Source organism: Lepidochelys kempii, chromosome 2, assembly GCF_965140265.1.
Source record: "Lepidochelys kempii isolate rLepKem1 chromosome 2, rLepKem1.hap2, whole genome shotgun sequence".
Classification (NCBI taxonomy): Eukaryota; Metazoa; Chordata; order Testudines; family Cheloniidae; genus Lepidochelys; species Lepidochelys kempii.
The window spans coordinates 91,641,723-91,659,786 of record NC_133257.1 but is presented as its reverse complement, the minus strand read 5'-3'; the positions used below and the strand labels follow the sequence as shown (position 1 = coordinate 91,659,786).

General features: G+C 38.9%; 1 protein-coding gene across 1 annotated transcript in view; it reads left to right on the top strand.

Annotated features, from left to right (window-relative positions):
* Positions 1 to 18,064, top strand: part of SPIRE1 (spire type actin nucleation factor 1) — a 173,642-nt gene that overhangs the window by 2,154 nt on the left and 153,424 nt on the right. The window contains 1 exon segment of the mRNA XM_073331647.1: positions 16,329 to 16,363. Within this exon segment, the coding sequence (XP_073187748.1) occupies positions 16,329 to 16,363 (35 nt within the window).

Sequence of the window (18,064 nt, the reverse complement as noted above, 5' to 3'; positions counted from 1 at the left end):
CCACATCATGATAAGAGTAAATGTCAGCGGAATTCCTTAATAGGAATCAAGATTTGAAAATTGATATGAAACAAAAGATTATTATATAAAGTATTCAAAATGGGGTAATATAAATTAAGCATTTAGAACATGAATACTAATCTGGCATTATGAATTAATGAAGTCTTTTAAAAGATGTCTTCTGGACAAACAGTGGCAGAGAATTACAGTAATCCTGTCTGGAACTAGTGAGGGTGCATAAAAATATCAAAATACATAGGGTGAAAAATAAGCCATAATCTTGTGGTGATACTGAGATACGTATAATGAAAATTCCAATTTAAAATTGATCTGGAATGCTTTTTAAATTAAAAAAAAAAAAGTCTGATGTTACATCAATTGAAGAATTTACACAACTCCTACTAACCAGTGGGACAAAACTTCCACAACCAGCCCTGCATGTTGCAGGGACACAGGAAGAGAGTTGTATACTGCAGAAGCACATTTTACTTCTAACATTTTCAATCAGCAACAGGCTTTTTTCAGAGTATGTATTAACTTACTACATCTCTTGTTTTTGTTTATACCTCCTTTCCTTTCCTGGCTTCACTCCACTTCCTGTTTTCTTTCTTATAACAGATCATGGTATATCTTTTTCTTAGTTGTCTTCAGTAAGGCCCTGTCTAGGCAAGGATTAAAGCGTGATGCAAAGCTCAGGGTCCTCACTAGGCTTTAACTTGCCCAGTTTAGCTCATGTTAAATGTAGTGTGCCTTGTCTACACTAGACTTCTAAAATGTATTGCTTAGCTAATATCATACTTTAAATCCTAGTATAGACAAGGCCTAGTTTTTTTTCTTTTCCGTTTTTCCTTCCAACCACTTATATAATTTTCTCACTTTTCCTACATTTTATTCCCTGCCTTCTCCCTATATTTTGTGTGTCACCCTCACACATCTATTCACGTTACCTACTCATGTTTAGGTCTTGAAAATCTTACTATACACCTAAGAGCCAGAGGACCAAACCAAAGATTGATATAAAAGATTGGGTGGAGGAGGTGGCCAAGGGGCAATGCTTCCTCCTCCCCATATACTGGATAAAGGGAAGGTGCTGGGATTTCTACCATGGAGCTGTCCCTAGACCCTGCTCACTGGCTCCATCTTTTGTACCAGCCTCCAGCTGGTAGGTATCTGATAAATTTGAATCCTCCACTCAACACCATCCATGACTGCTGAAAGGGATCAATGTTCTCTGTTCCTCCCTCCCATCCTACATCCTCCTGACAGCTGTAATTTTTTGGGAGTGGTTTTGCAAAATATATATCTTCCTCAGCTTTTTGGATTCTGCCAAGGTGTTTTGAGGGTGTGTGTTCTTTAGTACTATTCTCTCAGCCTCTGTCTTCAGGTCCTCTTATGCAGTGGGTAGGTGTAATGGTTCTGGCCTATGGCTTTCTCAAGCAGCAATAGCATGTTATCAACCTGATTCTAGCTTTTAATTGCTACTCGCAATCTTCTGGTTAGTAGCAATGAAAATTAACAAGAATCATAGTTTTATTTTGCTGTGGCTTTGGAAGCAATGAGCAGTAGCACAGGCACTAGAGCTGTCTTAAGACTCAGGAAGACAGCATAATGCATTAGTTTGTGTTTGGAAGATTAAACCAAAGCTATCTCCACAAACATAAGAGCTAGAAATTAATTACTATTTAAATTAAAAAACAGATTCTGCAGAAATTGATGGCATTTTTCCAGAACAGCTTCCTGCAAGTGGATTTTTCAAACCCTGCCTTACATCATCAGGGGAATACACAGCTATTTTTGAATTTAGAAATAAATAGTTTTTTAAAATGAAACTGACTAGACTTAGCATATAAAACAAAGAAACACAGCCTTGTTCTGTTCTTCCTGCAGAAATTGATGGCATCACAATTAGTTTGGATGAGCATAAAGGGTCTGATCCAAAGTTCAGTGAAATGAATTGTAGCCTTTCCACCGACTTAAATTGGTTTTGGATCAGGCCCAGGGTTACATACCATAAAGATCGGTGTATGCCTGTAATGTCATCAGTCTGTACAGAAGAAATAACCCTGAAGTTGGGATCTATGAGGTACGTAAAAGAGAAAACGATTCTTAAATATTTTGTTTTAGTTATCTGTGCATTATGTTAATGATTAGGATCCTACATTTTTAAACATCAAAATATTTTTTTCTATTAAATTTCTAATGAATAAAAGCGAAGATATTCTGAATTTAGGTGCGAGTCCATCCTACTCATCTTTATTTGTTCAGGGCATGTGGAGCTCAAAAGCTAGTCTCTTGCACCAAGCTTTAGTTTTCTGTCGTAATACGCAGAAGCATATTTGATTCTAGGTTTTTATTGTACAGGTTTAATTTCTCAAAAGAAGCAAATATGGGATGTTGGTTGCTGTTTTTGTATACAATGGAATCCTGTGTGTATGGGCAAATAAAGGAGTTCCCCGAGAATGGTATCTTGGTGTAGTGAACATTCAGGCTTTGTTTAGGACTGTGAAGGAGGATGTGATCAGTCATGCCTGTCAGTATAGCGTATGCTAATGGAACAGCAAATTCAGAGATAAAGCAGTATTACAGAATTTGCTTTAGAGATGCCTGTAAAGTACCTGACTGTCTTCAGAGTATATTGCAAATCTCATCATTTTGCTAGAGCTGAAGATGGGAAAGAAATAAACATTAAAAATGTAATAAGTATAAATACATTAATCTAGCAGACATAAAGTGCTGAATCCACTATGATCACCTTAGTGTGAATCATAATTACTCTGTCTGGTATGTAAATACTACAGATATGTGTGTTCTTATATAAAATTGCAGAAACCAAGGAAGGTGCAAAATACGTTTAACTCAAACGGCTTGTCCTTCGTTACTTATGTTTTATGAAAAAATAATTTACAGCAACACTTGATAAAACGGCAGAGCAGATAAAAACAAAACCTCTGTATAAGTTAGATCAGTGTTTCTCAATCTTTCTGGTACCAGGGACTGGCTTGCTGCCTTCCTAAACTGTGTCAGGGAGATCTCAGGGACCAGCAACAGTTCATGGACTGGTGATTGAGAAACACTGAGTCAGAACATTTTGGTGTAGAGATGTGGTTTCATTATAGAAATGCTATTGTGAATCAGCATTTCTTATATATTATTTAAACCTCAAGCATATAGTTGAGGTGACAGTTACATGACTATAAAAACTGATATTAAACCCTGGGCAATGTATTCAGCAGTGTTAGAGTTGAACAAATATAAGGTTACTTCTCAGAAAAAAGGTTGTTGCTCTAAGTGATCTGCCAAATTTTAGTTATTAAAAGCTCCAGCTTACATGTTCCTTACATACGATAAATCTTTGGGATGGAAAAATATACTCAGAAATCTCAGGTTCCTTTACATGCTCCCTTAGGGTCAGATCCCATACCAGTATAAAGTCACTATATAGGTTTCTGTTAACTTCAGTGGGGATTGGATTGAGCTTCTAAAGAGGAGGGATGGCTTTGAGGAATTGTGGAGGGAGCAAGCAGTGATTTGAAAATCTCACAAGGCAAGTCTCCAGCTGTCAATCATGAGGGCTGGCACATCCACAGTGCTCCCTTCCCTTTCTCTACTCAGTGTGTGGCTTCCCAGAGAACGGTGATGTCAGTGGCTGTTCTTTTCCACTATCCTCCACCTCACATGCCCATGGATAGAAGGCAAAGTGGAGACTTACTGCTTGTTTGACCAGCATTAATTATAATGCACGTTTGATCCTTGAAATCTTCCACTAGTTGATGGGAGCACAGAGCATGTGTGCTCCTTGCCTCTACCCCAAAAAGATTTGCAGAGTGTTGACTACAGAGTGGTTTTCATGGATTCCCAGGGTATGGGTACAGCACACTGTAGAGAAATGGTTTCTGCTGTTCTGTCAGTTGTGTAGGGCCTTTCATGCCCTTCTTGCACCCTTTGTGTGCCTCTATATTGGAAAGGAGTATATGGGGCCTATTAACTTCAGATCTAGTTCATACATGGCAAGAAATGCTTCTTGCCCTTCCGTCTTTCAGAAAACATTGTTTAGAAAAGTATGTGCAGGTTATTTTTAAAGAAAGGAAAATATATATAAAGGCATTATACTTCTAGTATTATTGACCCTTTGAAAGAAAATGGTGTGACAGATGGCAATTTCCTGCAATATTTTGGACAAATCTTCTTGAATTAAGTTAAACTTCACTGAATTAAGCTTAAGTATTTTAGGAGTCCACTACGTTAAAAATGAAAATGTTTATGTACTGTTGTGGGATTGTATGGAACTTCTTTAGGAGGAGGAGAGGATTAATGCAATCTTTGGGAGATATTAGGAACTTCAAAGGACTTTTTGAGAAAATACGTATGAAGTAGATTTCCTGGAAAATATTGGTATAAAGGAAATGCAAATTAAACACCTGAAATCTATCCATTTGAAGCTGTAGAGTTGAGCAGAGACTTGTTGTCTTGCTGATTACATATTCAGGTTCTCTTCAAAGAACCTAACAGGATAAATGAATGATTCACAGATTCATGTGTGGTTACTGTTCTGGGCAAAAGGGTGTTATGAACTCGAAATGACAAGAACATCTGTGTGTGGGGTTTTGAAGGACAGCTCAACTACCAGAGCCCATGCTGGAGTTACAGGGGTGATCTCTGGTAAGCTTATTAGCATGTGTGCAGGTCCTTTTATATTTTTAATGTCTTTTCTGTGTATTGCTTTTACCTTAAGAGTAAAATATGCTTATTTAGAAAGAACTGTGTGGTAACTTATAACTGAGGCAATTATATTGTATACCGTCTCTGAGGAGAGAAGCGAAGCATGCCTGCTTAGGAAGACTGTCTTTTGCTGGAAATAACCCAGAGAAGGCAGGGAACTGGTCAGGCAAGGAAGGAACATCTCCAAGAAGAGGGAGAGATGCTGGTGTCCATCCAAGAGAAGTGATGGCTGGGAAGCTGGAAGCCAAGATGGGGTGCCCTTGTGGAACCATAGAGGGGGAGTAGAGGCACAGTTGCTCTGAACTGTGACAAATGCATCAGAATAGCCATGAATTCCCTGTTTTGGTTTTAAAATTTGTTGCTTTTAATATTTGAAAGTACTCCTTATAAGCTTCAATTAATGTTTAATTATCCTGACTTTGAGTTTTTATTTTAACATATCCAGAAATGTAACATACTGCTATTTAAAGATAGTAAAGTTTGGTATCCTAAAGCCTCATAGTTACTTGTAGTCCTCAGTACATTGACAGAGTGGAAAGATAAGAATGGCAGGCATAATTTTATATCAACTAATGGGGTAGGGTGGAAGTGGAACAGACACTAGTCACTAGAAAGGAAGAGAAAAACAGTTAATATTTCTTCCTGTCCACTTCTTGTGTTAAGCTGAGAAAGAGGTACCATGAACCTTGGGCCTTATTACACTGGCTTTTGCCATTAGTGTGGCTCTACCAGTAAACCCCATTAATTCTAATCATGGTTTACATGGATGTGTCCTGTGCACTGAGAGTTCACACCAGTGCCCCTACATTGATGGCTACAAACTCTAGTGTAGACAAGACCTGAGAGGGAGATGACACATAAGCAAAGGACAAAAAAACTTCATGGTAAGGAAGAAGTATATTGCCAAAAGACACCTTGTAATGTGTCTACACATTACTTATGCAAGAAGCCTGACAAAAATAGAGGGTGACCTTGAAGTACACACAGAAGGGAATATAACCAAAATGTGGTGGGCTGACAAATCAATGAGGGAATGTGGAATAAGTAATGAACAACTGAGATTTTAGGCAAGATCAAAGGAAAATATAAAAGCAAGGAATAGCCTTAAATAAAGGGAAGTAACCTGCTGCTCTAGGAAATATTGGCAGAATTGTAGGATTCAGACATTATAGGTTCATCATGACTTAAAGATAATAAGGGTAAGTTAATAGGATTTTGCGATAGAATGCCATATCAAAGGGAACAATGATGAGATAAAATTTCTGAGACAAGAAAAGCCAAATTGGTGTCCCTAGATCTTTGTTTGCCAGAAGCTGGGAATCGGGGACATGGGATGGATCATTTGGTGATTACCCATTCTGTTCATTCCCTCTGTGGCACCTGGCATTGGCCACTGTCGGAAGACAGGATACTGGGCTGGATGGACCTTTGGTCTGACCCAGCATAGCCATTCTTATGTTCTTATGGAATAGTTATTATATGTTACTTGAATTACTGTGGCACGTAAGAGCCCTAGTCCTGGATCAGGACCCCATTGTGCTAAGCAATATATAAAAAAAGAGCAACAGTACTGTCCCTGTAGAGTCCTGTTGCTCAATCCGAGACCAGGGGGACCTGACTAAGAGTATGGGTTTGAGTTGGAAAACAATCTGACCCTCTTGTACTCGGGTTGGCTCTCCTCCTCCTGCCCATGGGGTCGGCTTGGTCCTTCAGGAGGCTGCGGCTGGAGCAGAGGACGCAGCCACTGCTGCACTGACCCCCAAGGGCAGGAGGTAGTGGCAGGACTGACTCAGTTTCTGAGGGAAGGGTTGGGTTGGATGGGCTTGGGTCTGGTTCAAGTCTCGGTTGGGTTTAAAAATTAGTCCTGAGCAGATATCTAAGTCCCTGCTCCAAAAGCTCACAATTGAAGTATAAACAAGAGATTCCAGACGGTTACAGACAGATGGGGAAGTACCAGGAAACTAGAGACCATATTGGTCAGCAGGGTAGTAAGCAGGCTAACCAGCAGTCAAGTTGGTTATAGGCATGACAGAAATGTTGAGTATTAAAGGAGGATAAGCAGGGCTTTCTGTGGAGGTTTACAGGGAGCTCCTCCCAAGTGTGAGGAGAATCCTGTGAGAAAGCATGAAGGGGCTTGTTTGAAAACTTAACAAATGGGTGGTGGTGGCTTGCATTGTGGGTCAGGTGGAGGTGACATCTCGTTCTGAATGAGAGATGATAGCTAGAGTGAGGATTGATTGTGGAGGGCCTTGAAAATGAAGACAGGTAGCTAATATTTGAGGTAATAGAGAAGGGGGAACCAGTGGAGAGATGCAAAGAGAGGGGTGACATGGTCAAAATGAGGGGCAAGGAAAATGATCTTTGCAGTAGCATTATGAATGAATATAAGGGGAGCAAGATGGCATTTGTCAAGGCCAGAGAAAAGGATGTTGCAGTAATGGAGACGTGACATGATGAGGGGAATGGAAGATATCTAACACCCTGGACATAAATTATGAAGGATTAATCCTACAAGTTTGGGAACATAGCACAAGAAGACTTTCTTTTATTTTGTGGTCCAAGAACTGGGATGGGGGGACATTCCTCTTTTACTTTTAGATGAATTCATGAGTTACTGCAGGGCGATTGATGCCTTAGAAATGCTTATAAAATACTTTTATAATACTTAATAAATAATGTACAACTTCAAATACAGTCTCAGGTTAGTTTTATTGGCAAATATAGATAATTAAAATATAATTGAGAGTGATATGTTGAATATTATCACAACATATTTCAAAGGAACAGAAGCTAGACAGATATCCAGTGCAATTAAGAGTATGCAAAAACTAAAGCCAAGGTAGAGAGCAAACAAAAAATTGCATTACTAAGATGATAAACTTTTAAAATAGAGGCACAAGAGGAGAAAAAGACTGTGAGACTGGAAAAAAGTAATGAATTGACAAGAAAGATAAATACCAGTATATGCTGCAGGATTATCAAATTAGGATGGTGGTAAATAGCCTTGGTGAAATCCTGGCTCCGTTGAAGACAATGGCAGAACTCCCACTGACTTCAGTGGAATTAGGATTTCTCTCCCAATAAATGTCTTCTCTCAGACTTCACATTCCTAATCCCCTTCTAGTTTACCTTCTGGCCCTGTATCTGCTGCCACATCCTAGACTCCCTCTTGCTCCCTCCATATTTGTCTGTCTCCCCATTTCATTTTTATTCCTCTCCTTGTTCCTGCACTTCCCGATATTGCCTGGCACCGGTAGTCTCTTTTCCTACCTCTCCACATTTCCCTGCAACATTCTCAAGTCTTGGTGTTACCAGCTCCCACAGTTCTATCAAAAGTCTCGCAATATTTGGTGTTCTTAATGCTCCAGCTCCTGGGATCAAGTGATTACATACAATCTCAACTTCAATTTAAAAAAAGAAATTTCCTGTCCTTAATGTTTCAGAGAGAAGCTTGAAAATGTGACCAGTGTGCACCCTAAAGCCTCAAAAATCAAAGGCAAACCAAGTATATTTCTAAAATTTCACTATATTTTGGGGCCTGACTCACGGTTTCTAAACACTTGGGGATAATAATACTGAGTCTGTTCCCTGACTACCAAATTCCTCAGCACTCCTCTTCCTTCTCTCTGGCCTCTGCACATTCAGACTACCTGGTGTGGCCATCTTACCTGAGGGCAGCCTGGCTTCAGCCATACTAGAAACATTAGGAATTGTTTCCCATCTTTACTATGGGACCGCCTCACTCCCACATGCAGAATGGGAAGGAAACGGCAGCCAACTTCAGTGAGGACAAACTGGGTTTCAGCCCTATTGGTGGTAATGGGAGATGGTGGCCATGGAGAATGAGGGCAAAAATTAATGAGAAATTGTTAATTAGTTAGACTAAATATGTATTTTTCCCTTTGTATTTAATTAATCAGAGGTCATCTTCAGCCAGCACTTAATATCACTGGAGTGTCTTATTTAAAAAAAAAAAATCTTGAGTGGTACCTGAGAAACACTGAAGGTAGATTTTTCTTGACTTTTACCTTAATCTCTCCACTAGAATGTTACTGAGTTACTCTCACCTGTTAATCACAGACTTGCATGTTAGGCAGTTCATTGCACATCATGCTATATGCTCTGCTGGTTCCACCTTATTGATTGCAGAATACTTTTTTTCCCCACGCTGATCCTTTCTGAATATGATTATCTACTCTAGGTATACACTTATTTTACACTGTAAGAAAGCAGGCATAGTACTTAACTGGCAAATGAATGTTGCCCCCAAAATGAGTTTCAGATGTGTTGCTAGACATAGAGTTGCCTCACTTGCAGTAATTATTTTGTGTGTGTTAGAGGTTTTCTAAAATCACATCAGGTATTAATTACTGAGGAACTTTTTGAAACGTGAACTGTTAGCCCCTGGAGTGGCCTAGAAATTGTTCTGTAAGGAAGTATGGACTACTGATAAATTGGGCTCATTTAAAAAAGGCATTATATTAGGTGTATGCAGTGTAGTTGTATCCATGTCAATCCCAGGATATTAGAGAGACAAGGTGGGCGAGATAATCTTTTATTGGACCAACTTCTATCTTGTATTAGGTGTGTCACTTAAAGAGATCAAATATGAAAATAATCATTTGTTTTACCCCTTCAGACCGATGGGAGGGGTTCTCCTGCTGGTGTAGGGGCAATCCACCTACCTGAGAGGTGGTAGTTAGGTCAACAGAAGAATTCTTCCGTTGACCTCAGTGCTGTGTGTACAGGGATTTAGGTCATCTTAACAATGCCACTCAGGCATGTGGATTTTTGACGCTCCTTACTGACGTAGTTAAATTGATCAAATTTTCTAGTGTAGACCAGGCCTAAACCCATGATTTTTAGTGTCTAGCAAAGTTATGAGTTTAAGATCCCAGGCTCATCTTTTGAGGGTGTTGTGCATGTTTCCTCTGAGGATGAGGGCTGAGAGGTCAGATATGAAGTGATCGTTTTGTGAAGAGTGTTTGCCTACGGGTGATCAAGTGTTTTTGTCTTTTATCATTTTTCTGTGCGAGTTCATTTGAGAGCATGATTGTCTGGTTTCACTCTCATAGTTGTTGTTGGGGAATTTAGTGCGCTGGATGAGGTACACCACATGTTGTAATAGGCATGTGTAGTACCCATGGATCTTGAAAGGTGTGCTGTGGAGAGAGGGTACTGATCATTGTAGCAGTGGAGGTATGTCTTCAGGTTTTGCATCTGTTGTCACGGCAGGGTCTGTTGCCACTTTGAGTTGGTGGGTCCTGGTCTGTTGAGCGCTTCTGATGATGAGGTTGGGGGATTGTTTGGGAAAAAATTCTTTCAGGATATGGTCCACATTGACTATGGGTTGTAGTTGTTAGTGATATCCTGTATGGGTTCCAATGTGAACGCTGCAAACGTACTTGGGAGGGGAGAATGGAAGTGAGGAATGATCACATGAACTAGACTGACTGATTAAATTCTGTCTTCGTCAGTGTTGTAGGTGTCTTGATAGCATCACACAACTATAGTCCAGATTCTGCAATTCTGGCCAAACAAAATGTAACTCGTATTCAGGTCCTTTTCACTTTCAGGAATAGTGAAAGCTGTTCTGTTGGTTAATACATGAGTAAATGAAATGCGGAAGAGCACAATCATATTTCCCCTTGCTCCTCAACAGTAACAGTTCTACAAGTCTCTTAGTTAAAATATGTCTATTTTATTAAAAGCAACATTAATAGCAAGTGCTTCTAAACAGTCACGATATCCCCTCCTTTTTAATTTTTAAAATGATGAATATACTTTTGAACACTGTAGTTTTTATTCTGTGGTTAAAATATCTATTTCCTTTTCTTTTTAAAGTCTTTATTAATCTGATTTTAGTTCATTCATGTTGTCTCTGAATCAGAAAGGGGAGACAATATGTGGGTGGCAATTTGACAGCTGGGAGTAGGTAGATTTGGGGTCATAGGTAAATTCTGTTATAAAAGATTTTGTCCACTTCTCTCTTGTCATTTATAGTCATGAGCAGTAGATGATACTTGGGGGAATTTTTTAGTTTCGTGTAGGTTTGAAGAATAGATATTTTCATCTGGATTATGGAGAAGTTAGCACTGCATCCTCATACAGTGAAATCTGTGTGAAAGATCACCCTTATGGATAGTCATCTGTCTTTAGCCCATCAGAGAATATCCCAAAGAGAACTGAATACAGATTGGCTCCGACTTCCTAATAAATACCTCCAGGAAGCAATTTATTTTTGTTAGTCTCTTGATCAGTTTAAATTTGTACAGATTATATAGGGTATGATATTTGCTACACATGCAGGATATGAGCCTAATTAGTTGTACTCAGCATCTCCTGAGCATAGTCAGCTGAAACATAAACTGTTATCTGATGTTGTGTGGTACACAGTGAAATGTAAATGTGCTAATGTACTGTACCACTCGTGTCCACTGTTTATAATTTTTGTAAGCATAAAATTCAGTTCTCGTCTGTGCTGATACGTTCCTCCTCACAAATATGAAAATAAAAGCTTCAGATTCAATCTGCATATCTTCAGTAGCAACATGTTAAATTATATTATATAACAAATATGAAATTAGTTTGTTTTGTAGTAATGATAAAACAAGTCTAGATTTTCTTTGTGGTAAAGAAATAGAGCATTGCCTGTTTGTTGTCATGGCAGCAATTATTGTTCCTTCCCCGTTGAAGGGGAAGTGACGTTTTTGTTGGTGCAGGTGTGGTGGGGTGGGGCGGGGTGGAGGTTTGTTACAAATGGGAGTTTGTGATGAAAGAATATAAGACTCAGTTCTGTGTAACACTGATCTTCGTTTGGGAGTTGAGGGTGCTCAGCAATTCCCACAGATATGGATATGATTCATACAACTTCCTTTAACCCAGCATGAGGAGTGGCATGGGAGAAAGCATGAAGGTGCTTGTTTGAACATGTAACAAATGCGTGATGGAGGCTGGCATCATGGGCTGATTGGCGTTGGGAATTGACCTCTCAATAGTGAATTAGAGATGATAGGTAGAGTGTGGATAGATCATTAATGGCTTGGAAAGTAAAGACAAGTAGCTTGTGTTTTATGTGACAGAGAATGGGGAGTCAGTAAAAAGATGCAAAGAGAGAGGCGACATGGTCAAAGAAATATTGCAGAAATAGAGAGGACTCAGAGAAGGGTAACAGAAATTATTTGGGGACAAGTCTATCCACTGTGGCAATTTCTGTGATCCTGTGCATAATTGTAGTTAGATCTGAAATGTTATGCAGCTTTACAGAAACATGTTGGTGTCTGTTCTTAATTTTTAAGTACATGTGGCAGAAATTGCGTATGAGGTGGTAAAATGAAGTACTGGTACGAATGGGCTTAAATTACACCAAGGGCAGGTTAGGTTGGACATTAGAAAAAACTTCTTAACAGTCAGGGTGTTAAGCACTGGAATTAATTGCCTGAGGCGGTTGTGGAATCTCCATCGTTGAAGATTTTTAAGAGCAGGTTAGACAAACACCTGTAAGGGATGGTCTGGATAATACTTAGTCCTGCCATGAGTGCAGGGGCCTGGACTAGATGACCTTTTGAGGTCCCTTCCAGTCCTATGATTCTATGAAATATGCCTTTTGTTTTGTTGCCCAGTTGGAGCATTTCCAAATGAAGGGGATAAATAACCTAACTTGATCCATCCTCCAGTTTAGTTACCTTAAAAACAGACCATAGAGAAATGGAAGGAACTCTATTCTGCCTTTAAAAGTGATGATAAATCTAAGTAGTGGTGGCAGCATATGTGAAGTAAGGAAATCTTCTAAAATTCACGTGTGCTTCCTTTTGAGGGGGCAGCATGTAGGATAAATGAAGGTGTGTCTTGAGACTATATATCTGAGATGAACTAGAGAATCTTTCATTTTTACAGTCTGTACACCTTTGGGCTTCTGTTGATGCACCTGAACTGTAATTGAAGTTTTGGCTAGGTCTGTACATATCAAGTTTGCCCCCTTAGGACCTGAACATTGCTTTAAAATGTAATCGTGAATGTGTCTTTTGTGCTCACAGTAGTTGAAACTGTCTACTAAGTAGTTTTAGAGAGCCGATGTGTTTGAGCATTGGAGAGTCATTTCAACTTGTGCCCAGTTTTTTGCTGACTGGAAGTTCTGGTGGATTTCTGTATATTATTGCATGCTTATACACTTAGAATCATAGAATATCAGGGTTGGAAGGGACCTCAGGAGGTCATCTAGTCCAACCCCCTGCTCAAAAGCAGGACCCATACCCAATTAAATCATCCCAGACAGGGCTTTGTCAAGCCTGACCTTAAAAACTTCTAAGGAAGGAGATTCCACCACCTCCCTAGGCAACGCATTCCAGTGTTTCACCACCCTTCTAGTGAAAAAGTTTTTCCTAATATCCAATCTGAACCTCCCCCACTGCAACTTGAGACCATTACTCCTTGGCTTGTCCTCTTCCACCACTGAGAATAGTCTAGAACCATCCTCTCTGGAACTACCTCTCAGGTAGTTGAAAGCAGCTATCAAATCCCCCCTCATTCTTCTCTTCTGCAGACTAAACAATCCCAGTTCCCTCAGCCTCTCCTCATAACTCATGTGTTCCAGACCCCTAATCATTTTTGTTGCCCTTCGCTGGACTCTCTCCAATTTATCCACATCCTTCTTGTAGTGTGGGGCCCAAAACTGGACACAGTACTCCAGATGAGGCCTCACCAATGTCGAATAGAGGGGAACGATCACGTCCCTCGATCTGCTCGCTATGCCCCTACTTATACATCCCAAAATGCCATTGGCCTTCTTGGCAATAAGGGCACACTGCTGGCTCACATCCAGCTTCTCGTCCACTGTCACCCCTAGGTCCTTTTCCTTCAGAAATTACTTTTTGTAAAACATGTATCCTAACGTTTGGGGTGAACATTTGTTGGAGATATTTATTAATTGGGCTTCGGAGAAATACCTCCTAATGTTTTTGGAACAGCATTATCAATAAACTCAGCTGTTTAAGAAAATACTTAAATTTTATTTAAAATTTTTAGTGACTGTGCCTTATTTATTAAATGTAACAGTCATGTACATCTTACATGAACATCAAAAATGTGTGTGTGTGTGTGTGTGTATAATATATATATATAATATGTATGTGTGTGTATATATATGTCCTCCGTGATTCAATTGGAATCATAATGTCTTAAAAAATTTAAAAGTAGTCTTTAAAAGACACTTTTGAGTTCTGCCTGCTAATATAGGAAAACAGAGCAAAGCATTCAGTTTATGTTGGCTACAGTTCAAGGTGAAGGTGAATGACTTTCATTTTTGCAAACAAGCTGTCTCATACCCATTAAGGGTATGTTTAACAAATAATAAAAATAGATTTTATCTGAATGTCTGTTGAATCTTCTTAGTACCCAGGCAGTTTTGTATGCCATTTAAATTTCACACATCAAGTCAGCTTGATCTCGTCTGTGTGATGATATGATGCTAATTAGTTGGCTGAGCTGCGTGTTCTTTCTCCCATCTTGGCAAGAAATACGCTAAATAATACTCTAAGTCTTCTGTGCAGCTCTGGTCCTTGCAACTTTGCCAATATGTTTTCAACATTTCTCATCCACTTTCTATGGGGAATGCTGGTGAACTAAATGGCAGAGTCTCTAAAGACTGAACAACAGTGCTAGTAAATGGGACAGAAGGGCTCACGCTTGAGAGGAATGGGCAGAAGAGTCAGTACCCACTAGAGAACACTCCTGTCCAGAGCCTGGAATGGAACTAAAGATCCCTGAGTCTCACCATTCCCCTGTTGCAAATAGCTGTGAGCCCATTGACATAGGTTAAAATAAAATTATTAAGGTTGCAAAGTCAAGCATTCAGAAGTTAGGAAATGCCAGGGGTCTACAGAGTCAGTGTGGAGGCACACTGCCTCTCTGCCTGAGTGACCCTGATGTTCTCCAGATCCCCTGAAATCAGTGATTCTGGAAGTGGAATCCCTGTTTGTGCAGAGGAGCAAATCCCATCACCTCCCTCCCCAGTGGAACAAATTAAGGAAAACTCTGTGATGGGGACCTTGTAGAGGTTTCTTCCTGCTGTGAGACATTCTGCAGAAGCTGGCAACTTCTTCATGATTTGTGGTCCTATTTGAGTATGTTTACTACAGCAAAAAGGAGCACATGTAGTAAATTCCCTGTACAATAGTCCATCATGTGTTAAGAGTTTAATTCATCTGGATTCCTTAAGATCAGTTGAGTCCATTCTGCTTGAAGTTGGAGGAAAGCCACCAAAGACCCTGGGCCTGAGTCCAAATGACATGTCCTCAAAGAAAGAAAGATTCTTAAGAGCTGCTTTTCCCTCCTATCATATGGATGGATTCTGTTGCTGTCATGCATCTACGAAGGGTAACTTGCTGAGCTTGACTAACAATATTAATCTTAAAAGAAAACAAACAGAAATAGAGTGGTTTTTTTCTCCCTTTCCATTTTCCTTCTTGAATCTAGTTGTTAAGGGGGAGAAGGGAGGAATAATGACATATATTAACATGCTTTGTTTCATGTTTATAGAAAGAGAGAGTGTTCTTAACTACAACCAGTTATAGAGTCCCTGAGCATGCTTTGTGGCATTAACTTGACATCAGTAATGTGTGTTTTCAATATACAGTATGATCATAGGAGGAGTCCTAGTTAGTGTTTCTGGCTGCCTGAATAAAGGAAATAGGGAAAGTTGGAAAAGGTTATATCTAATTCTTCTAATTTTGCTGAACTTCAGGGTCATGAATTACAATTTGGTTGTGTGGTTGCCACATTTCACCAAAAAAAAAAAAGGGGGCTGGAATTTTGGATTTATTGATCATTATTTAAATTATCACAAATCAGGCAAAATAAAAAAATAGCATTAGATTACTAAAATGTTGGAAAACTTGATGAGAGGCTTACAAGGATGTTATGAAGAACAACCAGATCTACTTTAATTACCTGTCTGTGCTTGAACTTATGTATCATGCTTGTATTGATATTTATTACCCTCAAGTAATGATATGAATAAAATGATTGGTGTTTTCTTATGAATGCATTTTGGGGTTTAGATATATGGCTTAGAGCATGAGAAAACAGATTTTTTTTCTTATCTGTCTATAGCTGTATGCTGCTGCTTACACAATTAAGTCGCATACATGTAATGATAATGTCAAGTGCATTGAAGCTTCATGTTTATAAAAATAGGCACTGTGAAGAAGGCTTAAAATAAGCAAATTGTTTTTGTTATTAAATATGTGATGCATAAATGGGTATATTGCTTTTATTGATCACACATTTCAGTGGAACAAGAATAGGCACTCCCATGTTACCATGATGGAAGCCAGAGAAGTGGCTAATTTAGTTACTGAAAACAGCACCATAACTTTTTACATACCACATTAACTGCTGATTATTTTTAAATTGTTTTTCCTTGATTGAAATGGACTTCAATCAGCAGATTAGAAATGCACTTTTTAAACAGTTCAAATGGATCTGTACTGGATATAGCAAGGTCTCGTGTCAGTGTGGTATTAAGGGACTTAAATAAGAGTTTAGTTTTGAGCTGACTGTTATCTTTTGCTTTAAACCATCTGAAAATAACTTCTCATTTTTTCCTGTAGATACATCAGGACATTCACACTGTACAGAAACAGAGGTAAGAGAAATATCTCAAATTTCCTGTTGGTGTTCCTTAGTTCAGCACACCTCTTGCTACAAATTTCTCATAAGTGAAACTGCTGTATATTTTTAGCCTACATTTATCATTACCAGGTCTTTCCATAAAATAAAAATTGTGTTAATAGCTACATAGTGAGGGATAACTTTGCTACAGGATATTCTGTCCTACATTCATAAAGGGAAGAAAGAAAGTGGGGAAGATTATCAGGCAACATAAATTGGTTCAATTTTCAGCTAATTTATGTGTTACATAATGCAGACATTATCTTATTTTGTATAGCTTCATTCATAGAAACCATTTCCCAATACACTTACTTACTTTAGCTGGCTCAAAGGTGGTAATGATTTGTATACTTACTGCATGATCTGAAGCAATTCGAGATGCCTGATGATTCTTTACACTCAGTTTGTCAAGAGTTGGGAGCAAAATAATCAGACTACTGCAAGATCATCATATTTGTGTGAGCAAAGTCCTCATGATTTGTAATGTTCTTTTTAAAATTTCCCTTTCCAGAGCCAGAAGCAAAAAAAAACTTTGCAAAAAATGAGCACTAATTAGTCTGGTCTTGAAAATATCATATTCTGTGCTGTCTGATGGCCGTGCTATATTAGGAAACTGGCAAAGGCTGCACTGTTATTACTGATAGTGCTGGTAAATAAACAGATATTTTAGTATCCTCCTGACCCATATAAGTTGAAACAAGTTATTTTGGTCAATGTATCAGCGGATTTGTGTGTAATCATTTTGCTGACTTGTGACTGCTGAGATAGATTGTAGAACCACTTGTTCTTTCAGATGAATGTCAACAAGGGTTATGAATTTTTATTATAAAGGCATGTTTAGGAGATTAGAAATATACAAACAAGTGTTGGTCTGCTGCCTTTCATGAAATAATACATAATCCTTTTACCACACTTAAACCTGGATATGAAGGTGATTAATATTGTTAAACCATGCAGAGCGTTTCTCTCTACTAAGTAAACACCATGTTGAGTAAAGGCAAATTATAGTTTTCTAAGTATTTGCTTAGCATATATTCAATTGATATCTGTGACCAGTGTCAAACAAACAAAATAAATAAAATGTGTTTAAAGGTTGCTTTAAAAATATTCAGTACATGATCAAAATAGATGTAAATATTCTCAATTATATTAAAATATGCTAAAGTACCAGACTCTCTTACCACTTATCATCTTACCACATACCATCAATACAGCTGATACTTTGTATACATTGATTACATTTCCTTTGAAATTTACCATAATCTTTTGAGTACATAAATACTATGGAGCAGATTCTTAGCCCTAGATCCTGTATACATGTAATATGGCTATAGGTGGCTAGCTGGGATTTCCCCTGACAGAGGGAAATTCTCAACTGACATAAAGACAGCAGAACTCTCCTGTGTCAAACTCCACTCCTCTTCCTAGTATTAGGGCATGATGGAGGTGGGGAGAGGTGGGCTGTGAACGGGATGGAGTGCTGCTCCTCTACAGCAATTCTTAGCTGGTGCATGGTTTTTAGGGTCCATAGCCAGCTGCTTTTGGAAGTTACGGAGCAGTCTGGTCCTCATCCCATAAGTTTGTTATGGGAAATCTGAATTGCACTGAACTCCAAAGTCTGCAAAGTTTTGCCTATGTTTGAATTTACCCCTCTGCTTCTGTCACCTGCCACTCA